General features: G+C 33.7%; 1 protein-coding gene across 2 annotated transcripts; it reads left to right on the top strand.

The window, feature by feature from the left end:
* Positions 1-11: 11 nt before the first annotated feature.
* On the top strand, positions 12-13,222 carry LOC106055483 (KICSTOR complex protein kaptin-like). Of its 2 annotated transcripts, none has more exons than XM_056024383.1 (16): positions 12-118; positions 5,518-5,804; positions 6,589-6,671; positions 7,278-7,389; positions 7,506-7,563; positions 7,681-7,759; positions 8,539-8,618; positions 8,835-8,941; positions 9,964-10,068; positions 10,232-10,322; positions 10,868-11,003; positions 11,382-11,519; positions 11,675-11,823; positions 12,532-12,642; positions 12,737-12,854; positions 12,998-13,222. In XM_056024383.1, the coding sequence occupies exons 2-16, from the start codon at positions 5,561-5,563 to the stop codon at positions 13,124-13,126; spliced, it is 1,740 nt and encodes a 579-aa protein (XP_055880358.1). In that variant the 5' UTR covers positions 12-118; positions 5,518-5,560; the 3' UTR covers positions 13,127-13,222. The 2 variants fall into 2 exon arrangements, with proteins under 2 accessions (XP_055880358.1, XP_055880359.1); XM_056024384.1 differs by lacking the exon at positions 12-118 and adding an exon at positions 397-413.

The raw sequence follows: 13,222 nt of genomic DNA, 5'->3' as shown, positions 1-13,222 counted from the left end.
CCACTATTTTTACGGAAGGTTTTTAAAAAAAGTGGAATGTCTCTTCCATAGTCTATGGCAGTCTCCCAAACCCTAGATAGACCTCTATAACTAGATCTGTTAATGGGCTTTTTATCAAGTAAATCAGGGTCTAGAGATATAGATCTAGATCTATATTATAGCTATATAGAAACCACGAAATTAGTAATTAGATCTAGATGTAGATCTAATCTAGAATAGTCAATAGATTATGATATGAATTATAATCAATCATTATAAACTATTAAAGTATAAAGAATAATTAATAAGATCTATAATCTATACTAATTACACTAATACTAATAATATTATAGTTAGAGTCAGTCTAGACTAGTTGACTTATGATCATGATTATATGATATGATGATGTCTTATGATCTTATCAGACTTATGTTGTAATAAGATATATTATATCTAGATTTTATATTATTATAATTAGATATATATATTATATATGGCAATATATGCATATAAATTATAATTATATAATGATATATTAATATATTATATGTATATATATATATATATATATATATATATATATCTAGATTGATCTACTACTAATTATATAGAATATATACTAATTATATACATTATCGGAAGCTCAAAATTGGAACCAGTAAAATCTGCCCATGTGGAGTGTCACCAGAGAATGCTGACCATGTCCTTCAAAACTGTTCTCTTTACTATGAGGCTTGTACAAGACACTGGCCCCAAAACACCCCAATAGAAAGAAAACTATATGGAGAGCTCCCTGATTTGGAAACCACTGCACAGTTCATCTCATATATATATATTGGTCTAGTCATCTGAACCCTCCAACATAAAAATGAGAGAGACCAGGAAGAAGAAAAAGAGCAAACAATATAAATATAATGAAATTTGAAATATACTTTCATACCACAGATTCTCATAAACATTAGATGTGAAATTTACCATTTTAAGTGTTATCATCGAATATTGTTCTTTTCTAGAGAGTAACGTCAACTAGATTCAAAGTTTTAACATCTAACATGCTCTGAGCAGGATCTTCAACTTGCTGCCAATGAATTTGCTGAGGTGTTTGGTCTAACCATCAACTTTAAAGAAAAAATGTACGTTCCAGAAGTCCTCAAAAGAAACCAACCCAGCTCCACAAATCAATGTGAATCACCACCTCCTTATTTGCTGTCAACCACTTTACATACCTGGGCATCACAGTATTTTAGGATGTGTCACTGTCTAGAGAAATAGAAAATTGTCTTCTTAAGGACTACAGTGCTTTTGGTTGCCTCCAATTGAGAGCATGGTGGAATAGTTTTCTTCAATGAATGAATATTTATAAAGCAGTCACCACACTTTAATATGGTTCTGAGTCCTGGGCACGGGCGTAGCTAGGGATTCGGGGGCCCAGGGGGATTGACCTCTTTGGGGGCCCCATGCATTTTAACATTCAACATCATGGCATGAGATAATGTACTTAATAAATATATAGGCCTAAATTCAAATTGGTACAGTATATCAGTAAAATTAACAAAAAAATAATCATTAAGATTCTTTTAATGAATAAAATGGTTGCTTATTGGCGAAATAATACACAAGTGACAAAGCTCAATTCATATCGCTTCAGGTCGTGCTTTCTGTGCAGCAAAGGCATCTATAACATCATCAACATTGATACTACCTAGTATTTGTGACTCCGCTGACATTAAAGCCATGCTAAGCCTTTCTTGCATCATTGTGCTCCTGAGATAGTTTTTGATGAACTTGAGCTTTGAGAATGATCTCTCACATGATGCAATGAAAGTGGCCTGAGTTAGCAGTATTAGGTTGGAGGCTACAAGGTTTGAGCACACATCATTACCATATGAAGTCATCTTCCTTAATATGTCAATTGTTATTGTGGCACTGGTGTGTTGATGAAAAGTGTTTGTGCATCAATGAAATCATTGAACAAGCAATTTGCCTGTATTTCAACAAACAGGAAAAAGTAACACAGCTTTTTATCAGCATGTAATCATCCATAGACTCCAAGAGGTGTCTTGGTTCAAGAAGAAACCCAAAGGTGTCCACTGTAATAGACACACTAAAACAAGAGTCTCAATTAACACATTGATTTTATTAGTTTTCTATTCGTCTTCTTTACTCCAGCATCTTGTTATGAATCTTACCTCCTTTTACACAGTCCTGACTAACACACTTTCCATGCTGTTCACTCAACCATGTCAACTGGTCATTTCATACACAGGCACACACACTGCACTACCAGCCACTCAAAACACATACACTTACTATCACATCCACATGGTTTTCCAAAGTACTTAATAGCTGCTGCTACACACTGATTTTTCAAAATTTGCATGTAAAACATATGTGACAGTTCAGCTGGTTCTTCCTTAAGCTTTTCTTCTTCTAACTTCATCTTCAAAAGAGCGTGTCTGTGGTGGATTCCTTCTTCATGTTCTTTCAGTCTCTCAGGTTTCTTGCATTTGGTGAAACCAACTCCTGGTTTGCTCAATGCACTAGATGTCTTTTCTGATGCCCCAGAAAACAATACACATGGAAAACAAAACAGACATCCCAAGTGTGAAGAAAAGAGGAGCCAAGATTGGTTTCAAATCTTTCCTGTTGGAAGCTTTCTAGTGAACTATAATGTCAATCTTCAAACTGATTTATTTTGGGTAAGCCATAATGGAAACAAATACTGTTCATCTTTGTTTTGGAAAAATAAGCTACCTTTGACACAATCTTTGCTCACAGTTCCTCTGATAAAATTCCATGCTGGATATATCTGAAGTCTTTAAACTTAATTACAGCTTCTTCCACTTCTGGAGAAAGTAATTTTGGAAGACAATCACTTGACTCATCATCACTTACTTCAGATGTTTTCTCTGACTGTGGTAAAAGGTATTCCCCTGAAGTCTCTTCAGCACTATTCCTCTCATCAAAAGACATTTTCACTTCTTCGGCTGCTGTATCTTTGTATGAATCATCTGAATAGTGATACTTTTATTCGACATGTTCTTGGTCTCCTTTGTTTTCAGTGCTCTTATAAGGTTTCTTCTTTATTGATAAGGATGATGAAATAAACTACCCTATATACCAAGTTACTTCTTGAGAGTAACATGGCACTAGTCAGCGCTACTCCTTGAAATTGAGAGTAATACCGCACGGAAACAGTTAACAATCTGTGTGGATTACATGCAACAGGGTCACTAATTTATACAACAACGTGAAAAGCAAGATTACATTACAGTGACGTAATATTTAATATATTTAAAAACAAATATTGGACACTCATTTGGGGGCCTCAGGCGGGGGCCCAGGGGGATCTTCAAATTCTCCCCCTCCTCCCCCCACCCTAGCTACGCCACTGGTCCTAGGTGCTCTATAAAAGGGTTCTAAAAGGGTTCTAAGGCTCCTTGATTGCTTTCATCAAAGGTGCCTTTGCTCCATAATTTGCATACACTGGCAACACTAACTTACAAATACCCATGTTATGCTGAAGACTTAGACTTAGACCTAGGTCCTCCCGCTCCGTTCGGCGCATTGGGCGGCAAGCTGTCTCCATAAAGATCTGTCACTGGCAATGTCTGAAGCCTCCTCCCACCTGGTGTCCACTGTTCTGAGGTCCTCCATGAAGGTTTGTCGCCAAATAATACATGTCTCACATGCATATGTAGCAGTTGGAATGACGATTGTGTTGAGAAGGTGTATTTTTGTCTCGAGTCCAATGGCTTGGCTAGTCCAAATAGGCCGCAGCCTTTGGAAAATGCTCCCTGTCTTTCCTATTCGGCATGCTACATCGTGGTAAGCATCTCAATCATTTGTTATGATGCTGCCAAGGTATGTGAACTTGTCCAGCTCTTCAAGCTTTGACTCGCCAAGTCTGACGGGGACACCCTTTGCCTTATATCCCACTCGCATAATTTTAGTCTTATCCAAGTTTATGCGGAGGCCAATTTTGGGTGCCTCTCTGTCTAGGCTCTCCGTTATTTCTTGATTGCATTTATTTGTAGCCCCGAGTAGTGCAACATCATCAGCAAAGTCCAAGTCCATCAATCGGAGTTGTTCACGCCATGGAATACCAAAGGCAGTCTGGTTCATTGCTCTCCTCATTATGTAGTCGATGGCTAGGAGGAAAAGGAAGGGAGATAAGATGCACCCCTGTCTCACACCTGTCTCGATTGTAAAAAACTCTGTTGTTCCCTTTTCTGTTTTAATGCAGCAACTAGACTGACTGTAAAGGTGTCGTAGGATCTGGACGAATTTTTCTGGGATGCCGTATTCTCTAACTATTTTCCATAGTTATTCTCGGTGGACACTATCAAACGCTTTTTTGAAGTCCACGAAACTGATCGATAGCCGTTGTTGGTACTCAAGACTTTGTTCTATGATATTTTGTAGAACGGAAATCTGCTCTGTACATGATCTGCCTCTTCGGAAACCTGCTTGTTCTACAGACTGTTGAAGCCGTCTCAACAAGACAGTGCTGAAAACTTTGCCCGGGACAGAGAGGAGAGTAATGCCCCTCCAGTTGTTGCAGTCTGCCAAGTTGCCCTTTTTGGAAGCTTTACAATCTCTCCCTTTTTGCCAGTCCTCTGGGACTTTTGAAGTTCGCCAACAGAGATTTAAGAGATCAGTCATTCTGTTAACAATGCACTGTCCCCCATATTTTAGCATTTCTGCTGAAGGCTGGCATGTAAATTATAGAAGCATTACTTTACTAACAATTTGACAACTACACTGGGTTGGATACTTATTCCACATGGGGGCAACCCCATGCCAAAGATGATCTTTTTGGTGACCTTCAAGGAGAATGGTTTAAAAATGATTCTTGACTAACAGAAATCTACTCTGCCTCTAGATCTGGAATAGGATGGTAGATCTAGTACACATGTTTTGCTATCAGAAATTTTATGAATAAACATTAAGTACAGTACTATAGTTAGTAGAAATATATATAAATTATATATAATCTTGATACAGATTTAATAATCATATTCTTTCATCAAAATATTTTGGTATGGACATCATCTACTTCTTTGCAATTTAACCCCCATTTTAAAAATAAAATTAAATTTGGCAAAGCCAATGTTTTCAAGAACCACTAAATGCTTGCATGTAATGCATGCAAATAATTTTTAAAATAGCAAATTGTGTGCACTCATATTTTGATCAAATTAGTTATGATGGTACACACATTGTGGCCAAGGACCCCTTTCAGATTTTGCAATCTTTAAGGCAGATGATGTTTCTTTGTCTGACTTCTGTGGGCAGCACAATGACCAACAGCCTTTACGTTTTCCATTAATATCAGGTATATCTATTACAGTTGGGTGGACACAGGTATACAAAATTTGAAGTTCAAAATGACAGTCTTCACTGAGATTTGAAACTGAGACACCTAAGTTCAGAAGCTAAGCACTTTACCTCTGAGACACCACTCCGGGCAAGTTTCTAATCATGAATTTTTATTAATATATTTTTTTTTACAAAATTTTTTATTTGTTTGTTTAGAAATTGATGTTCTTAATAGTTCACAAGTTCATAATAATTCATCATGAATACTGCTGTGGCTACCAAACAGTTCTATTGGATTGATGCCCACTTTAGTGGCTTACGTTCTCAGACCAATATATATGGATTAGCTAAAATGGCATCTGAAGATGGCATCACCAAATTGCTTGCTGTTTCTATTGACGGACACTTTGTCACTGTGGAATATCAGAAATCTTTTGACAACAGATTGATTCCAGTGACAAAAGAGGATGTCTTTTTTGACATCAGCTCTTTTCCTGAAACAGGTGAGAAACACTTTTTCTATTTCATGTAGAATTAATATGGTTTTTATGTTATTAGGACTCATTCCCTCAAACAATTGACTTATTTGCATTCTATTATCAAATCATGTAGCATTTAACACAGTCACATAGAAATAATACATCTTTGTACTAAGTCGACAAAAGAAAATGTGTTTGTAGACATCAGGTCTTCTTAGCATTGAAGTCATTAGTCATACTCAATAACTCTGGAATAGAGTCTTGAACTGAGCTCATGCAGAACTTAAATGATTTTCTGTAGCAGTATCTAGTAATTTAAGGTGGAGAAAGTAAATTTATGTGAAAATATTTTCTCAAAGTTTACTACATTTAAGATTATTCTTTAAAGTATCCTTTATTAAAAAAAAAATTTGTTATTTGATCCTATATATGTTTTTTTTTTTCAAATGCTAACTTATTGTGTACTAAAACAAACTAATTTTTTAAAATATAAAATTAATGAAAGATGATCAAATTAGCTTTTTTAAAGGGCACTTTACAATGCCAAATCATTTGTGTATTCATGACTCCTTACTTTTAATTTATATACTAATGTAATTCTGCACAATTGTATTTTTCAATATTTGTCTCTATTTTTAAAACATTGCTTTGAACAGTTTGCTTAGGAATGATGGCAGCTGAGTGTTTTCAGACAGGGGGTGTAATTGGAATAGGAATTAACATTTCTACATTTTCTTGAGTAATTAGTCATAGAAGATTTTTTGTTTTGTTTTTGACTGCTATTCAATGTTTGTAATATCTTCACTAGGTGAAATAGAAATAGTATCTGTTGATGTCATTTGTAGCAATGTAATCAACAACAGGGTTATTTTGGCTTACTCTTACTTAAAGGTGAGTACTATAGATAGTGGTGCTCACAAAGACATTTTTTGATTAGCTGTTTTTGTAAAGATTGTCTAGTTTTTGTGAGATTTAATAAAGAGGTCTATTAGTAAAAGTTGTAGAATTCCTGCAACTGTTGAAGCTATTAAAAAATAAATTTATTATTATTAGTTATTAATTTTGTATTAGCACATCTTTGATGCGCCTAGAACATGCTCTGTGTCCTCTGGTCCAATCTCTTTAGTTGACATCTAAAGTAAATCTATAGGGTAGATGATGTAAAGGTCATCTGTTTTGATACCCAATAGTTAATGAAGGTGTCATATGGCTGGCACTATGACCAACGATCTTTACTTTCCCCAACTAATGTAAGGTACCCATTAGAGTTGGTTGGTCTCAGGGGCGTTCCCAAACTCATCAAATAGATTTGAACCTGAGATCCCCTTGGTTCAGAAGCCAAGTGTTCTATCACTCAGCCAAAAACGCCCCTATGTAGACTTATATCTATGTTTTAGGAGTTCTTGTAATCCTCCATTATCTAGTCTTTTTTTTTTAAATCTTTAAACAGTCTTTATCAGTAGAAACTCAATCACATTGAGATTGTCTTCTATGCAGATAGAAACATCCTATGAAGAAAAATCTCCAAATGCTTACATGAATATTTATTTCTTACCTGCAAGAGAGTCAACAAGAGAAATGTACTCTAACTTTATGGATGCCATTAATCGTAGGCTAAATTCTTTTGTTACTTTATGGAATCAAAGCCTAACTTATTAAAACTTTTTCCAAAAATAAATGTTACTTTTAAATGACTAAATGTATCTATAACATTTTTTTTTACAGAATCTTCCAGGCAACACTTGAGTCTTGATTTTATTCCTTTCAAGCTAACACATCATTTGTAAGTAAGAATATGAATTGACTTGTTATAATGCAACTACTAAATACAATTTAATATGAAGTCCTCTTTGATCTAGTTAACCATTTGGTTTTATTTTTTTTTTGTTCCTGGTTCAAGAATCTATGAGAAAGATGGTGAAACAAAAATGTGCCTTATTATTGGTGGTAATGACCATAAAATACATGTTTTCATGCAGGTACTTTTGTTACTTTATTTGCTTAGAAGTAAAAGTATTATTGTTTTCAATAAAATAACATTTTTATCTAACAGAAGCTATTAGAGTACAAATAACAATATTGCTTATGTAAAAATAAATTTGATTATTATGAAGCTTTTATAGAGAAACAAATTAGTTGAAAAACATTGGGATCACTTAATATACTATGGCTGAAAATTGCAATTTATTATATTATTTAGAAAATACATTGACATAAAATATTTCAGTTGCAAATTTTGTCCAGCAGTTAATTAAAAATAACTTCCAATTTGATCAATGATTTGAAATTGTGTCCCTTGTCCTAATATGACTGTTATAAATATGTATTTGTTTTGTTTTATGGAATTCAAAACTATATTTTTATTTATTTTAATGTTCAGCTTAGGTTACTGTTATTAGTGAAGTATAGGTTACTGTAATTAGTGAAGTTTATGTTACTGTTATTAGCAAAGTATAGGTTACTGTTGTTAGTGATGTTAAGGTTACTTTACTAATTATAAATTAGTGAAGTGATTGAATTAATCTTTACATTCCTCCAACTTGATGCATTTACTGAAATACATTTGAAAATATCATTGGAGTCTCAGACAAAGTTTCTGCCAAATAGAATTGAATATTTTTTGTACACTGTTACGTCTTGAACCATTACTCACACAAAACAAAACATGGCGCAGACTCCATGTAGATCTTTTAGTTTTCATTGAAATCTTAAAGTTTATTGAGTCCAAGGAAACTATTGTCTAGTTCTTTTCTTTCAGTCTACTGAAACTTTATGTTTCTGTGAAGAGAAGGAAGCTGCTGAAAAATATTTCCCAGAATTTCAAAAAATTGATGGATGGTAACAACTTTTGTCTTCTTTCACTTATTAAAACTAATGAGTTGGCAGAGTTTAAGTCACTGATTAACATGCATGAATAGATTAACCTAGGGATACACATAGGACATAGTCATTTTCTTTTTTGAAGTAATGTATTTTATAAGATAAGATATTGGTAAATGTCTTAATGAAATCTTTTTATACAAATATTTTAATGTGATGTTGTTTTTTTTTCAGTGTAACCCAGATTGAATTCTGCATGGTTGATGCGACACACAGGTTGTCTGTTTTAGGTAATCAGAATGGCTTGGTGACTCTAACCATTGTCAACATGTTAACTAAAGGTAACTATTGACTTATAACAATCTGCTTCATATTTGGTGCACACTGTCTGATTGTCCTGATCCAAGCTTTAAATATGTGACTAATTGCGAGGACCATCTCTTTAATGATTTAAGGCATTTTTTTTTTAAATAAATGTTTAACTTTTTAAAAGTCTGATGAATTTATTTATTATTGAATAAAATTAAGATTGTTTATTTAAAGCTATTAAATTTTATAAAGAAAAAATTTCAAAGCTTGAGTTAATGTACAAAAAAAAACACAAATGTATTTAAATTTATGTGACATGAACTGTCCTCCAACTCTTGGTCTATTATTCTGTGAATCATTTCATGCCATAAAAATTTTAATGTCCCCAACACTGGTCTTCTCATTGAAGTTTAATAAAAGCCAAAAAAAAAAAGTGAAAATAAAAATGTCAACAATAGACTTAGAACTAATCTTTTCCTTAAAGGTTTCAACATTGAGTTGCACAGATACTTTATTCTGACTGAGAAAGTTTTTTTTTTCTCTAAATCAACAACACTTGTAAGGTGCCTCTGTGCTGTGCCTTGTGCAGATGAGTCTAAACAGAGGTAACACTCAAAGAAGCAAACTGATTGACACAGGCGAAAGACCAACAATATAAAGGGTAGTTGAGCCTGTTAACTTTTTCTTTTTGCTACATTTCCTAAAATGCTAGTCTTATTTTTAATAGTCACGTCACAGTCTCTAAGCTAAAAATTCCCTTTCTATGAAACAAATAACTTTTGGCCCTAAATTCCAAAGCGTGCCATAACGAGTTAAATGTGCAATGAGTAAAATTCTCTTTGTTTTTATTTTATAAGCTTCTGACATTCTTTCAGAAATGAAGATATTTATGCCTTGGTCCTAGAGGATAACGAGATTGATGTGGATAATTGTCACAACAGTCCACTGCACTTACCACATGAACAGGCATTCATAATGTCTGTTATTATCATAAAATGCATTTATAAAAAATTTATTTTAAGAATCAATTCATTTTATCACCTTTTGTTTTCAGAGATTAAAAACATTTGGCACTTTGAAATGGACAGTCTCATAACTAGTTTACTTTTATTTAACCAGCATACTAAAGAAAGATGTCCAGATTTTTTAGACACACAAGGTAATAATTAAAGAGTACATTTCATTCATTTTGAATAGCTTACAGCAATAAGAAGAAAAATATATTCTTAAAAGTAACTTTGTGCTTTTTATCTGTTTTGAAGGATCATCAACACATGAAAGCATGCTGACATGATTGTTTTATTTTTATTTTATTTGTTTAGAAGAAGATGAAAAGCCTGTGGAAAAAGAAATAGAGCCTGAACCACTCAATCTTTTGATAACATCAGCTATTGACTTGGCTATTGTTTTCTGGTAACTTCATAGACTTTCTTTTTTTTTTTTTTTTTGTTATTAAAAATAGTTAACGAGGTTCACATTATGTATATTAATCATAATTATAAATTGTTAAGTTTGATGCTTATATTAAATCTGACCTTCTTTAAACACATGCATTTTAACTACTGTTAATAGGGAGATAGCTCATGCCTTTTCCAACTTGTCAAACCAGTTAGTTGCTGGTTGAGTACAGGCATAAAGAATTTGAAAGAGTTTCTTTTTCCTCCTCTAAGTGATGGAGGTAGCAATAATTAAAGTTTGGCTTAATCCATAGCAATAATGAAACAAGACATCCTACACTTGTTGAAGCTTGGATTGTGTCAAAACACAGAGGTTTACACAGAGGTTTAGTCAATACATGTGCATTCAAACAACTTTTCTTTTTTAAACCTGGTCATCATCCAGGTGTTGTCATAGTTACCACATAGCTTGAAGATTGTCATTAGACTTCAGTAGTAGATCAGACAGTTTTTCTTGACAAATTCCAGTGATAGTAGACCAGTTTCTCTTTTATGTTTCAGTGATGTTGTCAACTTAGGTTTGACAAACAGCTACCTTCTGCCACTTAGTAATACTCAAGATGCTGTTTTGTGTTCCTGTGTTGCTGACATAGATTTTGATGGTGAGAATGAAATATTGATAGGAACTTATGGCCAGGTGAGTGCAGGCAGAACATATTTTAAAATAAATACATTTTGGTTATTATCCTTTTGTCTCTTATAAATATCCATGTGTAAATCTAGCTGTGCATGAGACTGAAGGACCACCTGAAACTGTCAAGTCTTTAAATAAAAAACAAACTGTTTTGGCACTGATTGAAATTTAGTCTTGATAAAGACTTAGAGACATTATAAGTAAATAACTTTTCACTGGCCTTCTCTGGCATATAAGAGTCTGGGGTCATCAGGCTCAAATGTTACTTACATTGTCACTCAGATATTTTTCAAATTTGCACTTGAGATCAAAATATTATCAATTATGCATAATCAGTAGGGTATAACTTAGTAATATAAAATCATTATGTCACAATTTCAGGTTGTACTGGCCTATAAATTTATGCAAGAAAAGCCAGTGACGCTAATGACATCTACACCCTATCATTCCCCTTTTCCAGTTCCTGTTAGTGACAAGTTTCACTCAAGTGAGGGTGATGAGAATATCAATTATGACCAGGTATGAGACATAAATCTCCATTGTTTTATCAACTAAATTAACGCTAGGTTTTGTTATAGGTATTAGTTGATAGAATTTAGATTGCTTTGTCTTTGTTTATCTTGTTTTAAATATTGTGTTCATTATTTTGTATTTACTTTGCCCAACTTTTGAAGGAGAAATTTGATTCAAGACGGCGACACAAGTCTATGGCAGCAGTTTTTGATAACATTGATGGTAGCAGATTTGATGATTGGAACAGAGCTGAGGACACTAGTAACTTGGACAGAAGTCTAAAGGACGCTCAGATAGCTCGCTTAGTTAGGTAAGTCCTCTTCTATTTGACTTGGAGCATCTTTATGTATACTACTAGAAATCTTCCTGTTTGCATCATCAATAGCTGTTTACCAGGTATTTTCAAATGTAGGCAGATAGCTAGCACATTACCCTGGTTACAACAGTCCAGTGTGCATACTGCAAAAAATTAACATATTAACTTTAGGTACAAAATTTCAGTTTCACTTGAAAGGTTTTGTTTTTTTATGGAGAGTATTTTTTTAATTCGTTAATAGATCTCGAGAAAAACTGGCCACTCCAAAGTCAGTCAATTTGAACACTCCGGAACAGCTTAGTCTAAAGAGAAGTTTTTAATATATGTATATAGCATAAAAAAAATTATTTGGACCTTTTAGCTTTAAAGAATCTCAAATGTTCCAGAAAACATTTCAACCAAGCCAATTTCTTCAACTAGACCTTGATCTTTTCACTTCAATTTTAAGCAAACATTTTTTTTTTAATAAATGTCTTACATGTTTCAGATGTTCCTTCAGAGTTGAAGATAATTTACTTCCTAGTCCAGAACTCCCGTAGACGGGGGATGGAAGCGGGCAGGGTATGAACCCGGGACCATCAATAAGTTCAAACAACAGTCAAGTGTGCAAACTGCAAAAAAATTAACTTTAGGTACAACATTTCAGTTTCACTTGATAGGTTTTGTTTTTTTATGGAGAGTATTCTTTTAATTTGTTAATAGATCTCAAGAAAATCTGGCCACTTCAAAGTCAGTCAATTTGAACACTCCAGAACAGCTTAGTCTTACAAACACTACTGCATGTGACATGAATGAATATTACCCTGGCTACAGGTACAGTTGAACTTTAACCTTCCAACTTTTGTTACCTTGGGCAGATATTGACAGTCATTGCAAAGATGTATTGACCTATTTATTTCCTAACCAGGTTGATATGGACCAAATGTTTCTCGGATCCAGTAATGAGTTTGGCAGTTGCTGATGTTATGCGTGATGGCATGTTAGATCTTGTTGTTTTAACATTAAAAGGTCTTCATATCTTGCAGGTAAATATATTGGATTAAAAAAAATAATTTATCTTTGTCTTTAGAAAGACTTGTTTCTCTACAAGAGTTATAAGGTTGAAAGTTATGGATGCTGTAGCTGTCACTGTTGATACACTCAATCTGTATTTTCTTGTCTTGGACAGCCAGACTTAAATGACGTAGCCACATTGGTGATGGACAGATTAAAACTGCTCTGTGAATCAGAGAGTGAAGCCGATGATGATTTTCATCAACTACAGATGGAACTTTTACAAGATCAACAATTGCAATAAAATTTGTTTCACTTGTTATCTACTGGCTATTCTGCATTATTAGATGTTCATTTTATGTTGTTAATTTTATGTTTGTGAATAAACAAAGAAAATATG

This window comes from Biomphalaria glabrata, chromosome 3, assembly GCF_947242115.1.
Source record: "Biomphalaria glabrata chromosome 3, xgBioGlab47.1, whole genome shotgun sequence".
NCBI lineage: Eukaryota > Metazoa > Mollusca > Gastropoda > Planorbidae > Biomphalaria > Biomphalaria glabrata.
This window is presented reverse-complemented; position numbering and strand designations above follow the sequence as displayed.

Coding starts and splice junctions, on each gene's coding strand:
- LOC106055483 (XM_056024383.1), top strand. CDS start 5,561: ATGAATACTGCTGTGGCTACCAAACAGTTCTATTGGATTGATGCCCAC. Junction 5,805..6,588: donor CAGCTCTTTTCCTGAAACAG/GTGAGAAACACT, acceptor TATCTTCACTAG/GTGAAATAGAAATAGTATCT. Junction 8,942..9,963: donor TGTCAACATGTTAACTAAAG/GTAACTATTGAC, acceptor TTTTGTTTTCAG/AGATTAAAAACATTTGGCAC.